Consider the following 27,264-nt stretch of genomic DNA (forward strand, 5'->3'; position numbering starts at 1 on the left):
TACAGGCAGATAGTTCCTACAAGTTGAACTTCTGTGTCATAAAAAAATATCTAAAAAAATAAATTTCTTCTTCCACTGAATTATCTATTTTTAATACAGGGAGTATTTTGAATGGTAATTGCACTAAATTTTCTGTAGTAGATGTCCATGAAGAAGTATTACCTTTCGATGCACTTGGCATGCAAATATACAATATGTCGACATCATCACTAAATTCATGGGTTTCGTTATCAACAGAGTAGTTAGAATAAATTACAGTAGCTCTTTCACTACTCTCAGAATTTATATCCGAAATATTTTGAATCATTTCTGCTTCAATTAAAAAATTTTAACGCTTCAGTATTGAACACTCAAAACAGAAATATTTCATATACATATGGTATAATTCTAGATTAAAAACTGACTTGAATTATTTATTTTTAATCCAGGGAGTATTTTGAATGGTAATTGCACTAAATTCTCTGCAGTGGATGTCCATAAAGAAGACCTTTCAATGACTTGGCATGCAAATATATAAAATGTTGTCATCATCATTAAATTCATGGGTTTCATTATCAACAGAGTAATCAGAATAAAGTAAAGTAGTTCTTTCACTACTCTCAGAATCTGTATCCGAAATATTTTGCATCATTTCTGCAATCTCAGCTTCAGTTAAAAATTTTCAACACTTCAGTATTGAACACTCAAAACAGAAATATTTCATATATATAAGGTATAATTCTAGATTAGAAACTGAGCTGCAAACCTAGCTTAGCAAGTCAAGCGATCCGGATCACTTGACTACACATTAATGGTTGAAGCAACGTTTAGCAGCACGCGATTATATGATGTGTGGATTTTCATGGGCTTGTATCTGCATTACTGTACATAACATGATTAGGCAACACATCGCTTTGTATGACAGGAGTTCAGGTTAGTTCTGCATTTCAACTTTGAAAATCCATATGCATATAAGTTCTGATACAAATGAACAAACATTTGATGCTGTTTGTAGGCTGGGTACTTTTCCCAAAATATATTTATAGTGGTTTTAATCTATTACTGTCAGTTACTCGTATATAAAATGCATGTCTACCAACTAAGCATTTGTAAAATTACTCATGTTCTCTATACAGTATTGCAAGTTTTAATAAGGAAGCTCCAGATGCCATCCTGAAGCAGTAGTATATGGCAAAACATACCCATTTTGTAAGCAAATACGGTTACAATCACTGTTCTATATCTACTCTCTGTTTGTACATAAGAGTGCTGAGACACATATATCTTTAAGAACAAAATTCACTTAAGTAACATTTTCAGGAGGTTAGATACAAATTTTATTTCAGCAGAAAATGATTAATCACTAAAATGATCAGTTTTTATTCTATAGATGTTTCTTCACTTTGATTAAAAATGATGAATTACATTGATAGCAGACAATGAAAGGATAAGCTAAGAATAATTCATTCTTGAATTTCTGAAAGAATTTTATGCATCAAGGTATGAAATTTTTGACTTTTAATTAAAATAAGAATATTAGAGAACTACACTGGTGTGTAAAAATTAAGGACGAAGTCGAAAAATTAGCATATCAGCTGAACGAAGAGGCAGAGCGGACAGAAAGACCAATCAGGAGATTAAGTAAGGTGATGTACGGTAGCACATGCGCAGATATGCAGGTAGACGTAATGGGGGAGTGTCTGAGTAGTATAAAGCATGTTGTCGGTGTAAGGTCAGTATTTCTGGCAAAGAGATTGCACGCCGTATAGCAGTTAAAATCACACTGAGTTGCTGAGCGAGAAATGGCGAATAATCAATCTGTTAGACGACATCTGGATGCTTTTACCCGAGGTCGAATCATTGGGAAGTTGGAGGAAGGTCGCAGTGTGACAAGTGTGGCTGCAGAGTTCGGAATTGCTCACAGCATCGTTTCACGACTTTGGAGACAATTTCAAACTACAGGAGCAGCTATTCGGGGGTTTAGTAGTGGTCGTCCACGAGGAACCACACCCGCAAATGACCAGTATATTGCCTTACAGGCCAGAAGAAACAGGCGACAGACAGCGGGAGAAATCGCTAGACACACAACACAGGCGACTGGATGACCGATATCGCATTTTACCGTGGCCAGAAGACTGCACGGTGGTGGTCTGTTTGCACGACGCCCTGTACGGTGTGTACCTCTAACGCCTGCCCATCGGAGAAGGCGTTCTCTGTGGTGCCGGGAACACCGGAATTGGAGAGACAATGAATGGGGATGAGTACTCTTTACAGATGAGAGCAGATTCAGTCTGAGTAGCGATTCTCATCGCATACTCATCTGGAGAGAGCGGGGAAGCCGCAATCATCCCTCGAACATCTTTGAAAGGGACAGGTATGGAGGTGGCGGTGTTCTCGTTTGGGGAGGCATCATGCTTGGTAGTCGTACAGACCTTCACATCTTCGACGCAGGTTCAGTCAACAGGACCCGTTATTGTAACGAGATTCTTCTTCCATATGTGAGTCTTTTTAAAGGCGCTATGGGTCCGCAGTTCCTTTTCATGGACAACAATGCACCATGTCATCGCACAGTAGCTGCCGAACAGCTCTTAGAGAGTGAGGATATTGAACATATTGATTGGCCGGCACGATCTCCGGATCTCAATCCCATCGAGCATGTATGGGATTTTCTAGGCAGACACTTGGCCGCTCGTACCTTACCACCAGTAATGATTCCGGAGCTTCGATTGGCGCTACAAGACGAATGGGCAGCAATGTCTCAACAACTCGTTGACACCCTCATTCTCAGCATGGGCAGACGCTGTGAAACCTGCCTAGCAGTCAGGGGAGATCCCCTATTAAAGACCGGATGTTTCTTGCTGGACACCCATCACAGGGATGTTTTGGCCTTCAGTCGCATTGCGCTCCATGCTACTTTTTCAATAAAGCTTCTTTTTATCCCTCTGATTTCTCTTTTAGTAAGTGTTGCTTACATTACTCATGTCCTTACGTATTGGGGATCTTACGGTATTAAATGTGTTGATTTGGAAAGCTTTTGTACAAAGTTATATTGAAAAAACCGTCTCGTTCTTATTTTTTGCACACCAGTGTATATCAAAGTTGCATGTTTGTTTATTCTTTTACACAATCCAACTGTAGCACTCGGACTACTTTAATAAAATTTTGCCCCTTCTTCAAGAAACTTTGCAACTTTGAATAAGTTATTATTAAAGCCTCATTTGTTTTTTCTAATAAAAATTTAAAATAATAAACACTTAATTTTTTAAATTGGAGCCATTTTAATATCTTTCCCTATGGTTAGTCTTTATTTCATTTTTTATATCAAACATTTCATTCTAATCTGCAATATGGCAAAAGATTGTATTAAGTATTTGCAGTTCAGGAAATGAAGTTTTAGATGAATTTTTTTTAGTTAAAAAATATTCAGTTTTTAAATATACAGATCAAGGTAATGAAAAAATTTTAAATAAAATACATTATTTTGATTAAAAGTACGACAAAGAAAAAAGCAAATGGTGAAAAAAATATAAATCTGCAAAATATAACTGTCATGTAATGTGAAGATAGGAGAAAGTATTTAAATATGAATTGGTCCACAAGTTTCATTAATAATTATTCAAGTTTTATAAGGTTTTATTTGCATCAGAAAATATGTTAATATGGAAGATGCAATCCTTAAGTATATGTACATATAATATCAATGAAATTTAAACAATTATTAAAATTTATCATAATTAACAGTCAATATCAATGAGAGCAATAATATCTAACCTGCTCAGAAGTATCTTATTTGAGCTCTTAATTATTCATATTGACTGTATTAGTTAACAAAAAAGCTCATTAGATTCATTTTTTGAAAATATTTCAAGTATAAAAATGGCATTAGAATTGATCACATACATCATGTTTAAAAAGCAATGAGAATTCCCCCCTTTTATACTGTAAATTGATTTTAATGCTTTTCTTGTACCATGTAAAAACAAAAGTGTCTGCATATCCATATGTACTCAACTTTCTTAATTTCAACTAAGGAATATGTTAAAAATTTTAGGAAAACTTCAGAAACAATGGCTTTTTCACTTTTTTTAATATACATTATTAAGTAACACTGATGTAACAAACAATAACATACGTTACATATCACTAGCATTACAAAAAATGGTATGTAACAAATGGAAATAAAATATAAATACTTCCTTCAAACAACATGTAAATATATTTTCCCCCAAATAAATTTCCCATAAGATAAAACTTAAGTAAAACACAACAGTTTTCTATCAATATCTTAAGTACTAGTAGGCTTTAAGGCAGTCCAGGAAATTATTGGCATTACAAATTTAGCTTGGGCTCTACATTATATATATATTATTATAACTGAAAATTATATTAAATAAATTCTCTTTCTTCAAACTTATTCGCAGAAAAACAATATATAGGAAATCAAACTGTTTACCTAGACATAATATAGATTAGAGCATTGTAGTTGAAATATAGAAATCTTATGTTTTAATTATGTGTTAGATAGTTTTGCTATACCAAACGGTAGAATTGCAAAAAATACACACTATAAAATTCCACTAAAATATTTATATCATGGTATTTATTTCAAATATTTTTATATTTTTGTTATTATATATCATCTCATATGAATGCAGCATTTCAGCATAATGTTAAAATATAATTAGGCTTATGAGTCAAATAAAAGTATAAAGATGAAAATTGCATTCACATGGGTTAATCTATGAGAATGGATACCATTTAGGCTAAATAAAAAAAATTAAAAAATACTACATTCATGAAAGCAAAATTACCAACAGACATTGGAACTGGCAAAAATAAAATGGCACAGTACATAAAATGAAAATGTATTAGTGCACATTTGCTTTAAATCTTCGCAATACAAAAGCTAAACTTTTAACAAAAATCCCCCCCCCCCAAAAAAAAACTTATTGCTATCCCTTCATTAACTTTATTTATATACGCTTAAATAATTGATAAAATTTTAATTAAAAGTAATTGATAAATGCCTGGAAGTTTTTGAATTTCAATTAACCAAATTACATGAGGAATATAAATTTTTAGTTTAAATAGCAATAAAAAATTAAGTCTTAACATACAGAAAGTTTTAAAAAAAGGAGTGCATGATTAAATAACTCTTGAACAGCTGATTGTAGACCCATGGAACTAATTTAAGAAATGTATCATCAAAATATTTTAATCATGTAAAACTTTTTAGATAAAATAATGCAAAATTAAAATTTTTATACTGACTCTAGAAAAGAAAAATGTCCAAAAATTTTTCATAACCAAATTAGTAAAATAAATAGTATTATAAACATCTTTAATGAATTATACTTTTGCTGCAAATGTTCACAATTATCAATTGGATATAATGTAAATTAAATTTAATTTAGCACTTCACTATGTTATTGAAAAACAACAAGTCAGTTACAGCAATGCTCCAAATTTTCATAATAAAAATTATTTAAAAATATCATAAATTAAATACTTTTTTACATTACATCAAGTAAATATATAATTAGAAATAAGGATTAAAATTATTAAAAATTAAATTTATTGCTTTTAAATTGCTCAGTTTATTAGACAACACAACTACAATTAAAAAAGTAAAAATCTTGCATAACAGCACATGGCCTCTCAAAGACTGTTTTTAGGCTATGTTGAAGATAAATTAAAGATCTATTGCTTTTACAACAGTAATGCTTACTGTCATATACATGATAAATGAGTGAAAGCATAATATGTAATAAACCAAATATTTTGGAAAAACTTAATGTTCTGATATAGAAAGAAAAATAATTATTCTCATGTTATGAAAATTTAACTTAAATATCATTAAGTAAAGTTTTTCAAGATTTATACAAATATTGCTAAAGACTGCTGTGCAAGTACATTTGCAAATGAAAATTCCTAAAAGATATCTTTTTCCTTAATATGAATGTGTAGTAGTTAAAAAGACCTATTTATAAAAATGTTAAAATTTGAAGTATCTGTAGAATCAACACATTCCAACTCCCTTTCTTTTCAAGAGAAAAAAGTGGTTTATGTCAGTCATATAATTCTATCAATATTTCAGGGTCAAAATACAGAACTTTTTTTTTTGCAAGGACCTTTAATAGGATGAAGAGTGATTAATTACTTGGAATTTTCTTTGTAGATGGCATGTAAAAAATTAAAACTTTTTGTATATTTTTGCCAAAAGGTACTGCATGGTAAAAACTGTTGTAGTTTTTCAAATAGTTCTTTTTTTTGAATTAGGAACAATGAATTATTTTAGAAGATTTTATTTGAATACTGCATATTTCTATTCTAGGACACATATTTTCTAAAGCAAGCAAATTAAGTAAAGCTAACACATTTTATAAAAATGAGCTTTATATTGTAAGAAAAATACATTAGCATTTGATAAGTTCATTTATCTTCATTTTCTGTTTTTCTTTTTTATGAGTAGAAAAAAGGACTTGTTCAGTACTTCATAATCCTATCCTTGCAAGATCATAATATTAATATATAATGTAAGTACATATCATCGCAAATAAAAATCATTCTTTTTTCTACATATAAATGAAAATTGAAAGGAAAAGTATATTTCAGTTTAATATCGGCATTTCTGGTAAAAATTTTTTATATAGTTCAGCCAAAGTGCTAATAAAGATCAAAGTTTTTATTTTTATAAATAAATAAAAAGGTCTATATACGACTTAAAAAACAACTTTAGATTAATGTGTAAAAACAATGCATACAACTTGTGGAAAAAAAATAGCCTGCGATTCTGGAATGAGTAATTTAAAATTTAGAATTTTATAAATTTCATAATTAAAAACAATTGCATTTCATAACTGGGAGAATATGAACACACTTCTGTGATATTTTGAAACGTTTTCAATTGAATTTTTTACATTTATCAAAAAAATAGTTGAATTTTTAAAAATATCTTATAAAATAGAACTGTTGACCTTTATATTTTAAGTGATATAAATGGAAATTTAACACAAAACCACTTTTTTTTTTGTAATTGAAATTTAAGCATTCAAGATGATAAGAAGAATTAAAATATCTTTTCATGCTAATTTACACCAAGGTATAATACTTATTTGCAGATATGATTTACTTTTATTAAAATTTTTATAACACACTCAAAGCATATTTAAAATTAATTATAGTTTAAGCAATAATTAAAAATTAAATAATGAAGTTTGATTCTTAAAGATCATACTTTAATTGATTAATACATTGTAAACCATATAGTTATCTTTCTGTACATTGATAAATCCAACGTTTATAATACAATAGTAAATAATTATGTACATATTAATTTTTCTAGCATCACTTTAATTTTTTCAGCTATAAAATTTTTTTGCAAATAGCTGCAATCAATATTATACAAAAGAACAAATATTTAAAGAGTTTTGAAATTCTTAAAAATATTTAAGGAACTCTTAAAAATACTTTTAAGGGGTTTTGCAATTTACATTTTTAACTCTGTTCTATTTATTGCCTAAAAAGTTTACAAATTAATAACAGAATTTGTAAATTAATAACAGAACTACATACTGTTATCAAACATGTTAAAAATTGTATATTAGTAAACGCATATTAGAAAGTGTACAAACAACAATTTTTTTCCACAAACATTTCAACACATACTTATGCAAGAAAGCATAATCTATAATTTTACGAAATTCAATAATAAATGTATCTATAATTTTACGAAATTCATTTTAAAATGTAACGTATTGCATTTTTAGGTACTTTTCTGTTATTGAGACCGGAATCAGAAATGTATGTATGTGTGTGTGTACATACATATATACATGAGCACATCCATCCATACATACAAACATTCATACATTTCTGAATCTGGTCCCAATAAGAGAAGAGTACCCATATTTATTGGCTCATTTAAAAAATGTCTTTACATTTAAAAATATATGCAGATACTTAAGTTTACTAATAAATCTACTTTAATCATGGAACTTTCTGCATTTTGACAAGCCACATGATGTGATGATACAGAATAAAAAATAACAATAATATAATAATTACGTTAATTAAAATTTATTAATAAATCAAATAAAGGAAATAGATTTTAAAGTCAAAATGACTATACAGTATAACTACAATAGATTTTTAAGTCAAAATGACTATACAGTATAACTCCAAATATGTAAACTAATTGGTGCCATAGTCCAATCTGACATGAAAATCTGAATAGTTAAATTGTGTTTTTCTGTATGCAAATACATACTTATTATAATGCAAGTGATATAATTTTATTTTTTGTTTACTGTAATTTAACAGGGGATTAAAAAAACATTATTTCCATAAAATATTTTTTTATCTTTCTAAATATACAGCCCATTTCTCTTTGAACTATAATTAAAGTAAAAGGATTTATATTTATTTATGTAGGCCTTAAAACCAAACACAATCATACAAGACTAAAATTAAAGGAAAAAAGTTGATAATTGGGAGTCACGGATAACTAGATATGGATATCTGAAGGTCAGATAATTCAGAGTTCTACTGTATACTAATACAATACCAGTTAGATAACTGGGAGGGGAGTGTTTACTTTCTATAACATAGAAATAAATAATATAAGCCAAATTATAAATCACAGAATTAAAGAAAATTTAACAATCAAATTCTGCTCATATTTTAAAACTAGGGTTTATAGGTTCTTAAAATATTCAAAATACATTCATTCATATTTAGAAATGTGTTTGCTATTAATACTAAGCAGAATACTTTTTCAACAGCTCTTCTCATATTTATAAAACATATATTTAAAAGGCACAGATGTGATATCTACACTCATGTAATACTTTTTGAGCTAAAACTAAAATTATAAGACAACGTTAGATAATTTTTTTCCCAACTTAAAAAAATTCACTTAATGAAAAAATATTTCTTTTTGTTGCTAAAATGCATCTGCTAATAATAATTTTACAATAGAATCTTACACATTTGATTTATAGGAAAATTAGTGTTTTACTCAATTTATTTATTTATAACATTAGCAGCATAAGAAAAGTCAATTTTAATATTAATTAAATGCCTAATCTCTCTACAATTTTGAATAATATTTTATTTTTATCAGTATATAGACAAAGTATGTAACAAAACACAGAATAAAACATTAAACTGATTAACAGCAAATATTTACATATTTATTAACAGAGATGCTTTGACTAGAAATAATATATTGCACTATAAGCGGCCTTCTCTCACACTTCCAGATATATTTTTCAATCCTTCAGACTTGGTGAAGTCAATTTCAGCATACATCAGGGATTCCTCATCTTGAACAACTGAAGACTTTTGCATTGATGGAGAACGTGGTGCATCATCTCCAGAAGCAGGAGTTAAATCCAATGATGCATAATTTAGTTCTTTCTCACTACTTACAGATGAAGGCCTTGAGCTTGTTGATGGTTTTTGAGGGATAACTACATTTTCATACTGATTATCAGCTGGTATGTTCTGACGAATAACAGTACCAAAATTTTGAAATGTACTTAATACTTTGGGACTACTGTGATTCGAGCTTAACTCATCACTAGCAGATGAAATGCTTGAAACACTACTATGATCTGGTGATCTTGATGTTGATACTCTGAGATGTCCTATAACTGTTCCATGAGACTGTAGATGCATAGGTCTTATAGAACTCACTGCATTTACAGGCAGTGGGGATTTAATCATACTAGCTGATGCTGTAACAGGACAGGAACTCTTTCTGCCTGGAGATGGAAGTTCTGGCCTCAAAGATGAAGCAGCAGGTGCAGACATTTGTTTTCTAAATGCTGGAAGCGTATTAGGAATGTTCTTAAGTTTTGGTGTAATCAAAGAATTTTTTGAAGAATCAGTGCTATAATTTACAGAACAAGTCGGTGATTGTTGAATTTTTTGCTCTTTAGCATCATCACTAGCATTATTTGAAGTGGAGTTTAAGGTATAAGATGGTGAAACACTTCGATCTGATTTTGTCAGTTTTTCACTTTTTAGAGAACTATTGAATGAAGAAATAGCAATTTCACATGTTGCAGGAACTGGATTTGGTGTAGGGCAATATGGTTTACCAAACTGAATATTACTGTAACTAGCATCTACTGGACAAAAAGGATTAGACATAAGTTGAAAATTACTTTTATGAATAGAAGAAATTGCAGAGAAATTTTTATTAGTTACAGGAAGAGCAGGCTTTTTAAATTCAAGATTAACATAATCATCTAGTGAATGTGATATACTTTCAGAAATTTTGGTTAGATTTTGATTTTCAGATTCGGGTACCAAACTTAAAGAATACTGAGAATTTTCAGGAAGTTCATTAGCTGTCAGACTATCCCTTTTATTATGAAGTTGCAACTCAATTTCATTACAAACATTTTCAGGAAAAGAATACCTGCTTGCTAGATTTTTATGATTTTGTGCAGGACTATGCAATGCTTTCATGATAGTCATTTTAAATTCTGAAGGTTGATTATTAGAAACTTTGTTAATTGACATATTGCTTTTACACCTATCACCATGAACAGGGCAAATAAATTCTCTGTTTTGGTCTGGTGAGACCTTGCTGGCTTTATGTGACAAATTGTTTTCAACAAAACTGGAAACAGCATATTCTGAACAATCACTGGTTTGCTGAGATCGATTTATGTCTGGTCCACTTTCAGAAATGTTACATTTTTGTTGGATTGAAATTGTATTAACAAATTTACCAATATCTAATTCTCTTCTACTTTGATCACACAATGTAGAAACCTTTTCTGAAATGTTCCTTGCATTACGTGATGGAAGAGGAGGACATACATTTTTAGCTTCTATCCTGCAGTATGTTCTTTCAGGAATTGGAGGTGGTTTGGCAGAATATAAATTTGTATCACTGCAAATCTTGTTCACTTGCATTTCATTTGAAGGAATGCTTGGTATCAAGGAGCTGGGTTCTACTTTTGAATCTAACTGTTCCTTTCCATCAGTAACTGTATTTCTCAAGATGGGCTAAGGAATAAAAAAAAGCTTTGTTAATAATATTTATAATCAAATTTCAACATAACTGAGAATAGTTCACCTATAAATTAGCACTGAATATTAAACTACATTATTTTTATTCAAATTAGTAATGAAATATTTGACCTTTATTTTGTGAATTAGAAAAAAAAATAATTTTTAAATTTTTCATAATGACATACAACACTGGGGTCTGGGTAACTGATTCCAGCAATACCCGTGCTGTTCAAAACCAGATTAATCAAGGAACTGAATGCAAACAAAAAATGATAACTGGTTTCCAAAAAGAAATTCTTCGTTTTTCAATAAATATGATTAATAAATTCAAATATCTTTGTTACAAATAATTTTAAAAATGTATGTTTTCCTAAATTCTTTCTTTTTTTTGGGGGGGGGGTTTGTTTCTAAAAATTGCAGTACTGATGTCTGCACATTTTTTTTTTTTCATTGGCATTTTCTTTTCATATATTTCTTAGCAACAATGAATTGCATTGTTTATCATGTGGTGAACAAATTCTTTAACAATGCTTTGACTGAAGTCTCAACCATTCCAATAGTTTTTTTTATAGTTGTTGAGCTGCTAATTCCCTTACAAGAGGTATTACTGTCTAAATCCTTACAGTGGCTGAGCGATAAGAGTCGCTGAACACTGTTAGTTCAGTCCGGGATTCAAATCCTGGCAAACGGGCTGGCTGCATGGGCATTTTCACAGTTTTCCTCATATGTAACATGTATGTGAGGCAGCTTCTCTTCCTCCACGAAGGCACCTCTTTCCTTAGGCACATCAAGGCAGTGATCATACAGGTCACTGATGGTAAATATCAATGATCAGCCTTGATTTAATTTTAATAATAATAAAAAAAAAAAAAAAATCTGTCTAAATGTACTACACTACGTACCAGTGGCATAGGCTTGATCTGATGAGACCATTATCTTGTAAATTATCTGTGATCAACAGCCTTAAAAAGCAGCAATGCTGTTTGATTTAATTTTGACATGGGAGGAAATATCTTTGAGGGGTTCTTTCCACAATTTTTACATTAAAAAAATAATAGAATATTCCCAAAATTTTTAGTACCATAGCCATATATACTAACACTGGCAAGAGTTTTCACTGTGCAGAACATAACATAAGGTCTTTGATATGCTTTGCACATAACCAGTTCTCAGAGCAATGTCACCACACTATGCAAAACATTAGGTATTACTAATTTTCTGAGCATGAAATCCACAGAAAGATCAGTAATATTTAATGTTTCAAAGTAATGCCGTTTAAGTAAGATAGTTTCCAAAGTAATGCCATTTAAGTAGGTTTAATTTATTGTTCTGTAACTGCTTAATGATTTAAAAGCATGGAATGCATATTCTTAATAGCTTAAATTTTATTTTATTTTTTAATAACACATTTTTGTTCAAAAAATAAGCAACAAGGGCAAACCATGGAATAAAACAAAAACTATTTAATGAAATAGATCCAAGAGGTTGGTGTGGCATTACTAGACCATGCTAACAAACAAAGCAAAGGTATACAAAAACACACATATTACAACCATCACCAAATGGGCCGAAAGAATGAGCAATGGAAAATCATGCTAATAACGGGTATGATATGATACCCTCAAGCTGAATGGGAGCTTGATAATGGAGAGGCAAACTGGCAGTAGTATTGTTGATCCTTTATTGTGACAGAAGTGCCGATTCCTGTAGTAATGCATGTCAGAGCTCGTGCCTGGTGGCACAATGCGACCTACTATCCATTGTCTCAACATGTCCTACACATGCTCTCGACAGATGTGGGATGGTTTTACTCTTCAGATAACTCCATACCATTTAAGCTTTATACAGGTAGTCATTATCATCCATAAGTATTGTGCTGGTACCTGTTGCAGAGATAAAAAGGATGGTAAAATTTCATTGTGATATCGGACAGCTGTGATGGAATAATCAGAAATCACACAGAGGTCGATGAGGGCATCTGTTGCTATCCCAGCCCATGCAAATAAGCCTCCTCCTCTGTAATGATCTCTTTCAACAATGTTTAGCACCCGATAGTGTGTCCTTGGCTCTTGTCATGTCACTGCCCCTCAAGAATCGCTTTGAATGTTAAATCGAGACTCTCCCATAAAAAGTATGTGGCCCAACTTCTCTGGTGTCCAACTGTGATGTTCACGGGTCCAATTCAACCACAGTTAAATTGGGCTCGTGAACATCACAGTTATTGGGAATAAAGGAAAACCACAAATCGTCGAGTGTACAGCCTACTTTCACGCAGTTGACATGACTCAGTTTAGCAAGATATGGGCTGTCCTGCAGCAGAGTGATGTGATGCCAGCTGTCATGCTATTGGTGATTTACAACGTCTTGCACATACAACAGGAAGTGATCATCTGCTGTTGTGGTATCCTTTGGTACCCTGACCTACATCTTTTACAGAGGTTTAAATCCCTTTGGTAACAGTTCCACTTTGGGTATCTTGGATTACATGGAACTATTGCTACTTGCTAACTGATGCATATATCTGGTATGCTTCTTTTTAAGGCCGTTGATTTTTGATTGCCTATTTGCATTCCATGAAGCAACTTTTAAATCATACATGAACTGTATGTTTTAATTCCTTTACAGTTGTAGATTTCCTTTGCATAATTGTTGCTTATTACTTCCTTGTACGAAGTAAAAAGGAAGTATAGTAGATTCTTTTCCCCCCAAAAAATTATAAAACTGATTTTAAATGAATTATGAAGAGAAATTTTCATGGCATCTGTGCATATGTACTTACTTCGCATAACTAAAAAATGAGTAGCCTCAGAACATTGAAATTTTGTATATAGGATTGCTATAGCATGTAGATGTGCACCTCGTATTTTGGTTGCAATCGGCTGCACCAAAAGTATATAAATATATATGTATATATATATTTATATATATCCACTCTGTTACTCGGCTCAGTAATTTCTTTATTCTCAAACGTTTGTAAATTGGGCACTTTTTGCTTTAAAAATGATTGAATTATGTTGTTCTTACCTTCCCGTTTAAGGTTATTATGCCTTTACTACTTTTGCAATGGCGGCAATGCTTGTTTACATTTGAAACAGCAGAATAGTAGATTTGTTGCCAATCTAGAGAAAGTAAGCTTCGCAAAAACAAAGATAACGCCTTCTTTTATTATTGTGAATTAAATCATCATAAATTCTGGAATTTATTTGAGGAAATACATGTTTAAGATTTACTTCATAATTTTCAATATAGATATTTTGAGTTTTTATGTATTTTTGCCTTGTCACACAATCTTGTCAAAGTAAAACTGAATTAAATGAATGAGAAATACTGAATTGTCTGTGAAAACCTATTTTTTTTTGGTTGTTGTTGTTGTTTGCTTAATTTCTTTTATTTTAGATTTATTATAGTATTTGAATAGAATATATGGCAATGATTAGATAATTCTTGAGATGATATAAATTTTGTGCATTCTGAGCTAAAAAATGAATGAAATATAATGCTGTTAAGCAAACCTAGGGCCCGAGTGTTGCTAGGGTAAACAAATATAGTGAATTTTAAAGAGTGCATTTATTCTATTGTGGTTTATGCACTAATGATGAAATAAATTTAATTCAATCGAATAAGTTTAAATGAAATGCAAGAAAAAATGCATATAATTTAATATTCCATACAAGGAAGTCATGTGGTGTACACATCAGATTTTTTTTTTTTTTTTAGAATGAGTGTAGCGTAATTGATATAAATCAATATACATTAAAATATATTTTTGAATTTAATTTCACTGACGGCACTAAGTAAAATCATGCAAGATTGCTTAACTGTGTCCTAGTGCACTTCAGAATAGGGCTAAAGAAATTGTCAGAAACATAATGGTATGGAATAATTTAGATAAAGTAGATAATGTTTTTAAACAAAGTTTTTTTTTTTTTTTAAAGAAGCTGTAAATGGTTCCTTTTATCTAAATCAGTCAGTGCATCAAAATTAGATTTTTTTCACTTAACAATAACATTTAAATGAATATACATTGGTGCCCCTGGGTACAAGATTTTTGGAATATGAGTTGATGTTTGAACAAATTTTAGTACCTTGATATTAGTAAAGTTCAGGTTACAAGGTAAAGTGGCAGGTTTGCTGCATTGCTACGGGTTCCTGATGTATACAAAGTAAAGAGCAATCTCTCTTGTTAAGTTCATGTGATTACCTTTTACCAGATGTATCCCCAAAATTAATAGAAACATTAATAAAATTTATAATTATTGTTAAGATATATTCATAATGATGGATCTTTTGAAAGTGAGTAATGTGAAAAAGCAGGTTATGTCTCTAAAATTAAAGCATGAAATCACTGATATAGTTTAAATGCATCAAACACAACCCCAGCTGGCATTCTACCAAAACACATGAATTGTACAGAAGCGATATTAATTATGTGCCGCAAGGTAAGCAAGTCACATGAGAGTTCATACTTCTGGAAACAAGGAATGTACTATCAAAGGAGGGAAAGTTCCTGTGTCATGGGGTAATTCTCTCGTCAGTTGTCTTTCATGCCTTTATTTCATAGTCACAGAAATAAACAAAAAGACTTGAATCGATGTGAAATGCTGGAAACCAAAAATATCGAAATTTTTTTTTTTCATAAGATATAAACAACTGTCTTCAACTGTGATGAGACAAGGCTCTTTTGGAAGAGGATGCCAAGAAGGACTCATATAATGGTAAAGGAGACGAAAATGTCGGGCCACAGACCTATGGTTGACTCCAGTGCTTGCAAGTGGCATCTGCAAAATACTCTGCACGTATAGCAGTCAAAAAACACAGAAATTATAAAAGAAAGACTTCGCATTATATGAAAGACAAATGCAAAGTCCTGGGTCACCAGGCAGTTCTTTGTAGAGTGTAAAAATCTGGTCTTTGCTCTCCTTGTTAAAAAGCATTTAAAGAAAAATAACTTATCTATAAGGCCATCTATCAATCTTCAAAGATGACATCCTTAAAAAGTTTGCCCTTTTTCACCTTCCACCCAACACATCCCTATCCTACAGTCCATAGATTAGCAGACGATTTGAAATTTAAAAACCTCTTCTTCAAACAACTTGTTTCACAGCTGCTTTGATGTAATGTCACCATTTATGAATTCTGATAAGATCATTACAATACTGCGACACACTTAGTGATATGGCAACATATGGTATTTCAAGGTGGACTTGACCTGTTTTTCAACTGCTTTGATGTGATCAAGAGAAAACTCACCCTTCATTAATTCTGGAAGGATCATTATAATAGTGTGACACACTTAGTGATATGGCAAGGTAGAATATTTCAAAGAGGATCTTGACCTTTCTGTGGAAGAAATTGGCCGTGTCTGAAAGGGATTTTGAAGGATTAAAACCTGAAATCATAGAAAAAGTGCTGTGTTCCTAGGAAAGGCCACTGGTTTGGAGGTGGATGAAAGAGATGTAAATGAACTTGTTGAGGTATAGTTGAGAAGTTTACAGCCTAGAAGTTCATTGAACTACAGATCGAGGACCATAAAAAGGTTTTGAAGGGAATTAATAACAAAGAGTAGGTAGGGGTAGAGAAACCTATTTCTTTGGCTGGAATTAAGATCCTTCTGGGAAAATGGAGGCAGCTGCTGTGGGGGAAAACACACACACACATAAAAAAATTTACAACATGTCATGTAATAGTGTAACATATCTTCAGAAACATGCTCAAAGTAGAATGAAACAAACACTTTGGAAAAGTTTCTACTGAAATACACTTAATATGAAAGTAAAGAAATAGTGCCCCCCCACAAAAAAGGTATAATATACATAATTATAGTAATTAAACTTTGTAAAAACAGTTTTTCCCTTTATTTTACTTTTTATATGCTTTATTATGTTTTATAAAGTTTTTATTAGCTTTCTTTTTTTTTTTTTTTTTTTTTTCAAATTTAAAAACATATAACAAAAAACTGAGATGGTTCTTTTGGGGTAAGGTAATGGTATTAATATTATTTAAATCTATTTCAACGGGGAAAATTATTTCAGGACGGAGTGAATTAAATCTGTATGCTACAGTGATTCTGGCTAGACGTAGCTACCTGCCATTACATATCTTAAACATAACCTTTTTTTTAATAAATAAATAAAACTTTATCTCTTAAAAATTATTATTATTATTATTATTTTGAGAAATAAAGCCAAATTTAAATAATGAATTTTTCAAAAGGTTTACTTTTTAGTTCTTTTTTTTAATTTCCCCATGAACATACACTTGAATATATTTCACTAAGTCAGAAATATCACTGCCTAAAATATTTTTATTAATAGCCATAAAATGCTTACTTCAAGCATTCTCTCATCACTTTCTTCAACTTTCAGCAAAGAAGAGACCTAAATAACAAATCATATGGAAAATATGCATGAGATATTTCAATCATAATATACTTGGTTGTTGGAAAAGTACTTGCATATTTTTTATTTTAATTTTGTGTTTTAAAGATCATTTGTCTATATAAAGAACAAAGATAAATCAACTACATATTGCCAATTTTGTTTGATCATCTTTTGCCATCTTTTTAGTGAGCCTCACAATTTTTTGTTCATATAAGGACTTGTCTTTATAGATGAAAAACTGATCATGCTGATTTACAGTTTCATCAGAAATGAAAGTTACATCATGCAAAGAGTTTTGAAGACAGTAAAACAGTTGGAAATTTGACAGTGTTAGGTCAGTATGACGAGTCAGTATGTGATAGGTCAGTATGATGAGTATGATGGGTGTGAGAGCATATCCCATCCAAGTTCTAATATTTTTTATGGGTGATCAAACTAATGTGTGGTCTCACATTGTCATTATGAATACAACTCCTTTACGAGTAATAAGCTTCAGACATTTTTTGGATGATGGACTCATTTAAATGTCCAGCTGCATACATTCATATGGAACATTAACAGAATACATTCAAAGAGATTGTTTGGTTCCTTGGTAGGAAAAAATATGAAATATTTACATGTATTTACATATCCTACCTATTCCGGCTTCTTCAGACAGTCACAAACACTTGAATGATGGGTGTTCAATATTTCTGCGATCTCTTGTGTTATGTAGTATGAGTTTGACTCAATCAATGCCTTCAATTTGGTGGTCCTCAACCTTGATTATCCTTTTTAACCAAGGAGCACCATTAAGATCAAAATCACTAACATGGAATTTTGTAAATCATCATTGGCAATAATGCTCTTAAAGAGCATTGTCACCATAAAGTTTACACAACTTTTCACAAGCTTGACATATAACCTTCCCTTTAGAGAAGTAAAGCATTAAATTATGCCAAAAATGTATAGTTTGAGCTTCCATCCTCAGCTTGCTGTAAAATCCCCCAAAACTTTACCAAACTGCTCTTTTTTTTTTTTTTTTTTTTTTTTTAATGAATGGAGCTAGAATGGTCAGCTGTTAAATGGCTTGAATGAATCTAGCACTTCCAAAAATGAATAAGTACTACGTGTTAAAAAATGCATCATGACTTTTCTGACAACCTAATAATAGATTGCAATAATTTTTTTATGCTACATAATCAACAAAATCTGTCTTTATAAAGGGATATCCAAAAGTAATGCACATCAACTTTTAAAAATTGTGGAAGTTCCAGACTAAATATTAATGGCAAATTGTTTCAATACATGATACCCCTATAGTGTTATAATCAATACATCACATGAAATTTCAGTTGCAGTTTGTGTTGTTTCAGTTGCAGTTTGTGTTGTTTCAATTGCAGTTTGTGTTGGCTTTAAAAACCATTTGTATAGAAAATAGAGATGAGTTTTTCTAAAATAGAATGGATTTTTATGATCCAGCATTACTTTGCAATGCTATCTTTCTCACACTCTTCACCAGTGCAGGATTTATGTATAAGCTACACAAGCTATAGCTTAGCACCTCCAGGAGAGGGCCGCCCAAAATTAAAATAAATTATAAATATAGTACAAAAATGTAGTATAACCCACTTATAAAGGGCCCCATATCTCAGATAACTTATTGCCTCGTCAATTCTAAATCCGGCCCTTTCTTTCACTGGTAATTGCAACATTTTATTCCTTATTATTCCATTCTGTTGAACTCATAAGAGACTAGAGGCCATTTTGTTTTTCACGCTAAATGCTACCACTTTTTTCAATCAAGTTATTGAGCTGAAAATAATTTTTTGATAGGTTCATGAACATCTATGAAGGCCTACACTTTTAAGTGTTTCAAAAGTTTTTCATAAGAATTTGTTGTTAAGCAATGTTCAATCAGAAAAATTTGTGACTGGGAAAAACTGATCCAGCTAACAGTCTAAATTGCAATTAAAATTTCAGGTGATATATTATTCATAACAGTGTAGGAATGCAATCCACTGAAACAATTTGCTATTAATATTCCTTTTAGAATGTCTCCAATTTTTGAAAGTTTGATGTGCATGACTTTTGGACCACTAAGTATGACACAAAATTACTTTAAAAACCATATTTAAGACATAATTTTCTATCAATTCTGACACATAATTTTTACTATCAAAAATGAATGTTATATATACACTGGTTATCATAAATAAATAAAAAACCACAAAAATAGCGATAACACCTTCAAAAATAAGACAAACCATGTAAAATTTGAATATGTTGTCAAGTAAGAGTAGCTGAGTAAAACTGTAATATGCAAATTAATGGCGCTGCACTCAGAATACATCATCTGCGAGGAGAATAAAAGTCCATGTTTGAGAGTAAGCCTACGTATTTTACTGTGATAGTGACATCAGAAATGTGAGATAGGAAATTCGTAACAATGACCTCCAGGCATCATTTGCCCGCAGAACTACAATGGAGAGCCACTGGGAGACTAGAGGCAGGACAAAGTCAAACAGAGGTGGCTAGATGGCTAAATGTGAGTCCTTCTGTGGTTCATAGACTTTGGAGGCAATTTCAAACCCCAGATTCGGCATCTAGAAGGTTCAGCGAAGGACAGCCAACTACTACGACGAGCGTCGATGACCGATATTTGACATTATGTGCACGATGGAATAGAACCACTACTCCGATTCTTCTTACATCCTCGCTGGCTGCAGCCACCAGAAGGTTGGTGTCAACGTCAACTGTGCATAGAAGGCTTCATGAAGGTGGTCTGTTTGCGAGATGACCAGCCATTTGCATGCCGCTCATGTCATGCCATAGGAGGGACCGTTTGCAGTAGGCACGACAACATGTCCACTGGACACCTGATCAGTGGAGGGCTGTTCTCTTTACGGATGAGTCCAGGTTTAGTCTAGAAAGCGATAGTAGGCGTTTTTTGATATGGAGAGAACCTGGAACCCGTTATCATCTGTCAAACATCCGTTAAAGAGATGCATACGGAAGAGGCAGTGCCTGTGTTTGAGGAGGCATCTCTTTGGGTGGACGCACAGACCTCCATGTCTTTCCAACGGAAACCGTGAATGCTCCAATTTATAGAGATGACATCCTTGATGCTTATGTGCGCCCATGTGCTGGGGCAATAGGTGATGCTTTTCTGTTACAGGATGATAACTCAAGACCACACAGGGCTTGCATCGTAGATGATTATCTTCAACAAGAAAGAATTATGCACATGGAGTATCCAGCTCGATCCCCGGACTTGAATCCTATCGAGCACGTTTGGGATGCTTTAGAGGGACGTCTAGCTGCTCTCAATCCACCCCCTCAGACCCTTGCTGCACTTGCAACTGCTTTGCAAGAGAAATGGCTCTCGCTTCCTATGAAACTGATAGAGTGCATAATTGAAAGCATCACGCATCGCTGTATGTGCTGTATTGCTTCTAGAGGCGACCCTATTCCATATTGAAGGTACTTTTCCTATAGCAAATGGACACCTTCAATTTGTTCATTTTATACATGAGCTAATTTCTATACTACCATAATTGTCTGGTAATTTATGTTATTTGATACCTTACTATATGTTTTTTATTGTGGGTAAGTTTCATAAAATTCTACATGTAACTTTTTCAGTAATTGTGATTTTTCCTTAATTTATGATAACCAGTGCATTAGCTATCAATATATTTTCTTTTCATTCTTATATTCATTATGCACAAATCACATAATTTTGGCACAATTTGTTAGGGCAAAATTTAAAATGAAAAAATTTAACTGTATTCTCTAACTGCTGATATCAATATAATTATGGAAATTTACCTAGGTATCTTACAAATATTTTAACAACACATATAAAGCGGGAAAAATGAGAGAGAGAAAAACTTGCATTTTGAATTTAGATTACAAGTAGAGATATAATTACTTCTCAAATGGTTTATTTTGTTACAGTCAAAAGTCGTTAATCCGGACTCGTCGGGACTTCGGCGATTCCGGATTATCGATTTTTCCGGATTATAGATCATCAGTTTAAATCTGGTAAGATGGCATGCAGAAATTACAAAATTAAAAATATGAAACCGTAATTTATGAAATAAAGAACAATTATGATCTAAAGGGTATCAAAATTTACAAGAAGAAAAAGCTTAATATTTATTTGTTTACTTTATTAAACATTTCTTTCAATGTAAGTTGCTTCGTTTCATGTGATAATACTTTCTCTTTAATTCTATTAAACAGACATAATTTCTTGTTTAGTTACAAAGTTCCGCTGTTCAAGTCCTATAATTGCTGTGTTGAGAATACCGACTAATTTGTTAATCGAAATGTTTTCGTTTTCAATAACCTCTGGGTCACTTTCTTCACTATCGGAAGCGAATTATAATGACGAGGAACTTGATTTAAATCATATCAAAGACGGAGTACATCGAAATGAAATACTACACTTAGTACGGAATTATAAACCAAATAAAATAAAAACATCTGCCCTGAAGATAAGGATAGTGCTGACAGATCAACTTCCAATCCCCGCGTGAAATTGATAAACAGATTTCGGATTTCAAAACATACTTTCGCTTTGTAGATACAAATTACATATTAGTAAATATATATCGGAAATTCTATTTGACATAATCTTTCTAATCTATCATAATCTAATAATGACGTTTCTGCCCCCCCCCTGCCGCAGAGCAGCGTGAAATTGATAAACAGATTTCGGATTTCAAAACATACTTTCGCTTTGTAGTAAATATATATGGGAAATTCTATTTGATATAATCGAAAGTTCAAGCTTACTTTTATAAAATTGCTCTAACAGTCTGCAAAAAATAATAAGCCGGATCCATTTCGAAGATTAAGGAACAACGCAATCTGCAACATTAACTGAATTAGATAACTTCAGCTTAGCGTATAACTCCGTTACACATTAAACGCGCATGCGCACAAACATATTCGCAGCCGTAAGGGCCTTACGCGCTCTCGTAAACGCCTGTGCGCATGCGCAGAAAGTTTGTAGCTTTGAGGTCCGGATTATAGATCATTCCGGATTATGGGTGTCCGAATTAACGACTTTTGACTGTATTTGATAACTAAAACAGGTGAATACCCTTTCATAATATGGAAGATAAAGATAAAGATTGATAACATCTGACCTTTATTTGAAACTGGAGGGGGCGGGCAGATCCACAAAATGAGAGCAGTGACCTCCAAAGAGTTAAAAAAAATTTTAATCAATGCCGAAAAGTTTATTTTTCCCCCCTGCAATCTTATTAATTTAAGAATATTTTTATGCTACATCACAGCTTTTATTCTATAGAATTACTGGAGCAAAATATTTATTGTTGAATAAAATCCTAACTTCTGCTAAATGGAAACCTGGAAGAACAAACAATGTGGTTGAGTTACCAGAAAAATATTCATGCCCTCCCACAATAATAATGATCTTATGTTTCAAACATTATCACCTTTACTTAAGTACATCCAGATAAGAATGAGATAACTACACTGGTTAAATATGAATAAAGACAAACAAACATGCCAAATTCTTAAGTTGCCATGGTGACAGTGATTTATTTTCTTCAAAATAATAGCAGATTCAATTAAACGGCATCTCTCCCTTAATGAGAACCATTAAGAGTGATACAGTATACTTTTATAAACATGATGCCAAAAGAAAGCAAGACTTCTGTTTCAAACATTAACAGTTTTTCAAATTTTCAACATATTAAAATCATCTGTTCACAGAATTAAGATAGATCTGGTTTTAAAATCTTTAAAAGATTACAAAGCTCAAAAAAGAAAAATAGGTCAAGGAATTTTAGGTACAAAAAAGTAATATTAGAAATTATAGAAAACTCATTCTATATGGAACTGGGCAAAAACTAACCATAGATGATGAATCATATTTTAGGTTTTATTCTCATTTCAGTGGTGCATAAATCATAATAATACGAATCATATTTCATTTCAGTGGTTTCTAAAATGCTATGACATAACATTCCCTAAATCTGTCTTGATGCATCTCAGGATAAAGAATACACAAAATAATGGTATGGCATATTACATATGAAGAGGATTATGTTTCTGAACTAGTATATTTCAGGAAACTGTGAATGATTTCTTTTATCAAATATCATCAAAATGAAGACACTTTGTTTCGGCAGACTTAAGTCCCAGTCATCGCATGAAAGATGCTGTTAACTATATGAACAATCAGAAATTGGTTTGGGTCTAAATCTAATACTGCCCCTAACATACACCAAGCTGAAAGATATTCAAATGTTTACAGAAATTCAAATGTTACAGAGCATCATCCAAAGAAATATTCTGATGAAAGAAAGCAGCCTAAAATTTTGGTCAGAAGAATACCGTTGCCTCCTACGCCACAATAAAAGTTATGTACAGCACATTGTTTCTGCGCAACTTCAAAGTTATGTACAGCGCATTGTTTCTGCGCTATTTTAGTTACTTAAGATTCGAACTCCTAGCATAGCATACATGTTTTGATCCCGTATGATTGGGAATTTATCATTTTCGAATTAGATTTTTAGTTATGTTACAATCCACAAAATAAAATTGTTTGTTGTTGTTGTAACGTTGTCTTCAGTCTACAGTCCAACCAGCGGCCTCAAAACATTGGTCACCGTCGAGCCGCAGCTAATTAGAATAAAAAATGGCTAATGTAAACATAACTACATTGAACAGAAAACGTGGCGGTATTAAAGCTCAAATAATGAAATTAAAGTCGTCTGTCAGTGGAAAAAGTGATGATTTTGGTTTTGAACAAATAGAAGAAGTATAGCAAGAAAAAGTGCACAAGTTAAATAAACAAATTGATGAACTTCACTTGGAGTATTACAAAGTGTGTAAAGATGAAGAAATATCAGACATCAAAGCTACGTTTGAAGAAATTGAGATGGATATTACCAATGTTGAGGTAAGCCTGAAAAGTCTTTATACTTCATTATGTAGTAAGAATGCAAATAATGAGTATGCGAATAACAGTTTCCTAGAAACAAGAAGTAATTCATTGAATTATAAATTGCCTGAAATAACATTACCCAAATTTTCTGGCGATTTCGAAGACTGGAATTTATTTTAAAACCAATTTGTAGCTTTAATTTCATCCAATAGACAATTAACGGATTCTCAGAAATTGTTTTATTTACAATCTTGTTTAAGTGGTGATGCAAAGCAGATACAAACAATACAGTCAAAAGTCGTTAATCCGGACTCGTCGGGACTTGGGCGATTCTGGATTATAGATCATCAGTTTAAATCTCGTAAGATGGCATGCAGAAATTCTAAAATTAAAAGTATGAAACCGTAATTTATGAAATAAAGAACAATTATGATCTAAAGGGTATCAAAATTTGCAAAAAGAAAAAGCTTAATATTTATTTGTTTACTTTATTAAACATTTTTTCAATGTAAGTTGTTTAAGTTTTGCTTCGTTTCATGTGATAATACTTTCTCTTTAATTCTATTAAGCAGACATAATTTCTTGTTCAGTTACAAAGTTCCGCTGTTCAAGTCCTATAATTGCTGTGTCGAGAATACTGACTAATTTGTCAATCGAAATGTTTTCGTTTTCAATAACCTCTGGGTCACTTTCTTTGCTATCGGAAGCGAATTATAATGACGAGGAACTTGATTTAAATCATATCAAAGACGGAGTACATCGACATGAAATAAAATACTACACTTAGTACGGAATTATAAACCAAATAAAATAAAAACATCTGCCCTGAAGATAAGGATAGTGCTGACAGATCAACTTCCAATTCATTACGCGCCCGCCGCGCCGTTCCCCCCGCCGAGCAGCGTGAAATTGATAAACAGATTTCAGATATCGTGAAATTGATAAACAGATTTCGGATTTCAAAACATACTTTCGCTTTAGATCTTTTACATATTAACAAATATATATCGGAAATTCTATTTGATATAATCGAAAGTTTAAACTTACTTTTATAAAATTGCTCTTACAGTCTGCAAAAATAATAAGCCGGATCCAATTCGAAAATTAAGGAACAACGCAATCATCAACATGATTGAAATAGATAATTATTTAGCTTATACGTCCATTATACATAAAACGCGCACGCGAAAACGTATTCTGCACTTGCGCACACTCATATGTGCAGTCGTAAAAGGTCTTACGCGCACGCGTAAACGCCTATGCGCATGTGTCAACGCGGCGCATGCGCAGAACGTTTTTAGTTTTGAGGTCCGGATTATAGATCATTCCGAATTATGGGTGTCCGAATTAACGACTTTTGACTGTAGATGATACATTTTCTTCCTTATTTAAGGCACTTGAAGAAAGATATGATAATAAGAGACTGGTTGTAAATTCTCATATCAATGAATTACTTTCTATTGAAAAAATAGTTCATGAAAATCCTAAAGATTTACGCTCATTAATTGATAAAGTTCAGAAACATTTAAGAGCATTAAAAGTTATGGAATTAACTATGGATAAATTAAGCGAAATATGCTGATTAATATTATTCTCAATAAAATAGATAAAGAATCACGTAAGCAATTTGAAATGTCATTAAATAGTAATGATTTATGTGAATGGGATTCTTTCATGACATCTCTTCAAAAGCAATGCCAGATGTTAGAAAATATGCAAAACAAAACAAAACATTCCTCCAAATAAAGTTCGATCAATAGTGACAAAAACAAATAATAATAATAAATTTATGTGTCCGGTTTGCAAAGATAATCATGGAATTTTTAAATGCGAAACATTTCTAGCATTAAATCCAATGGAACGATACGAAAGGGTTAAAAAGCTTTCTTTGTGCATTAATTGTTTACACTCAAATCATAAAGTAGCTTCCTGTCAGTCTAGGCACTTTTGTTTGGTTTGCAAATCAAAACATAATTCACTTCTTCATCGGAATGAAGCTTCCATGTCGTCTGCAACAAGGGGGGGAAGCAAAGTGAAACTACGCCCTCCCCAGAGAACCGCAAAAAGGAGGCTGTTCTGAATAGCAATGAATCAACAGAAAAAGCCTTATCGGCGTGTCTTTTTTTAAAAAATAAAACTGTTCTTCTTTCAACTGCGATTGTTTGGGTTAGAAAACATTTATGGCCAATTCGTTAAAGCAAGAGCTGTCCTGGATTCAGGATCAATGTCAAATTTTGCTACAAATGAATTCTGTGAGCGTGCAAATTTAAAAAAGGAAAGAATAAATATTCCCATTTCTAGTTTAAATGGGCAAATCTCAAACATTAAATCTTGTACTTTTGCTTCTATTTTTAATGGAAATAATTCGTTCTCTGCTTCATTAAATTTTTTAGTTGTAAATAAAATCACAGATTTAGTACCTTCTACAAAATTAAATATTGAAAATATAGATATTCCTGATACATCAAGTTTGGCTGATCCAGAATTTGCAACTCCATCTAATATAGAACTGCTTTTAGGAGCAGAAATATTTTATGACATTTTTATTAATGGAAATTTAAATCTTTTACGAAATCACTCGTTTTCAGAAATTCTGTGTTTGGTTATATAGCTACTGGTTCTTTGAAATCATCCCTTGAAAATTATCAGAATTATTGTGGACTTATCGATAATGTTGATAATATTGATAGATTGGTAGAAAAATTTTGGTTAGTGGAAAATATTGGTGAAGAAAAGCCAATGCTTAGCCAAGAAGAAGAATTCTGTGAACAACATTTCAAAGACACTTACAGACGAAATGAAGATGGCAGATTTATCGTAGAAATGCCTATGAAAGACGAACAATTAGGAAATTCAAAGCACTTAGCCAACATTAAACTCAATCAATTAGTTAAACGTCTTAGCAAAAACGCTACATTGCAACATTTATATGAAGATTTCGTAACAGAATATAAAAATTTGGACCAT

General features: G+C 31.8%; 1 protein-coding gene across 5 annotated transcripts in view; it reads right to left on the bottom strand.

Annotated features, from left to right (window-relative positions):
• Positions 1 to 4,047: 4,047 nt before the first annotated feature.
• The window catches only part of LOC118181644 (uncharacterized), an 86,560-nt gene continuing 63,343 nt past the window's right edge, over positions 4,048 to 27,264 (bottom strand). For all 5 annotated transcript variants that reach the window (XM_035350810.2, XM_035350816.2, XM_035350815.2 and 2 more), the window contains 2 exons: positions 17,340 to 17,387; positions 4,048 to 11,004 (listed from right to left, as the gene is read on the bottom strand). In XM_035350810.2, the coding sequence (XP_035206701.1) occupies positions 9,214 to 11,004; positions 17,340 to 17,387 (1,839 nt within the window). In that variant the 3' untranslated portion in view covers positions 4,048 to 9,213. The remainder of the gene's footprint in view (positions 11,005 to 17,339; positions 17,388 to 27,264) is intronic.

Source organism: Stegodyphus dumicola, chromosome 4 (assembly GCF_044657685.1).
Source record: "Stegodyphus dumicola isolate Sdum_Otavi_A_Nest chromosome 4, ASM4465768v1".
NCBI lineage: Eukaryota > Metazoa > Arthropoda > Arachnida > Araneae > Eresidae > Stegodyphus > Stegodyphus dumicola.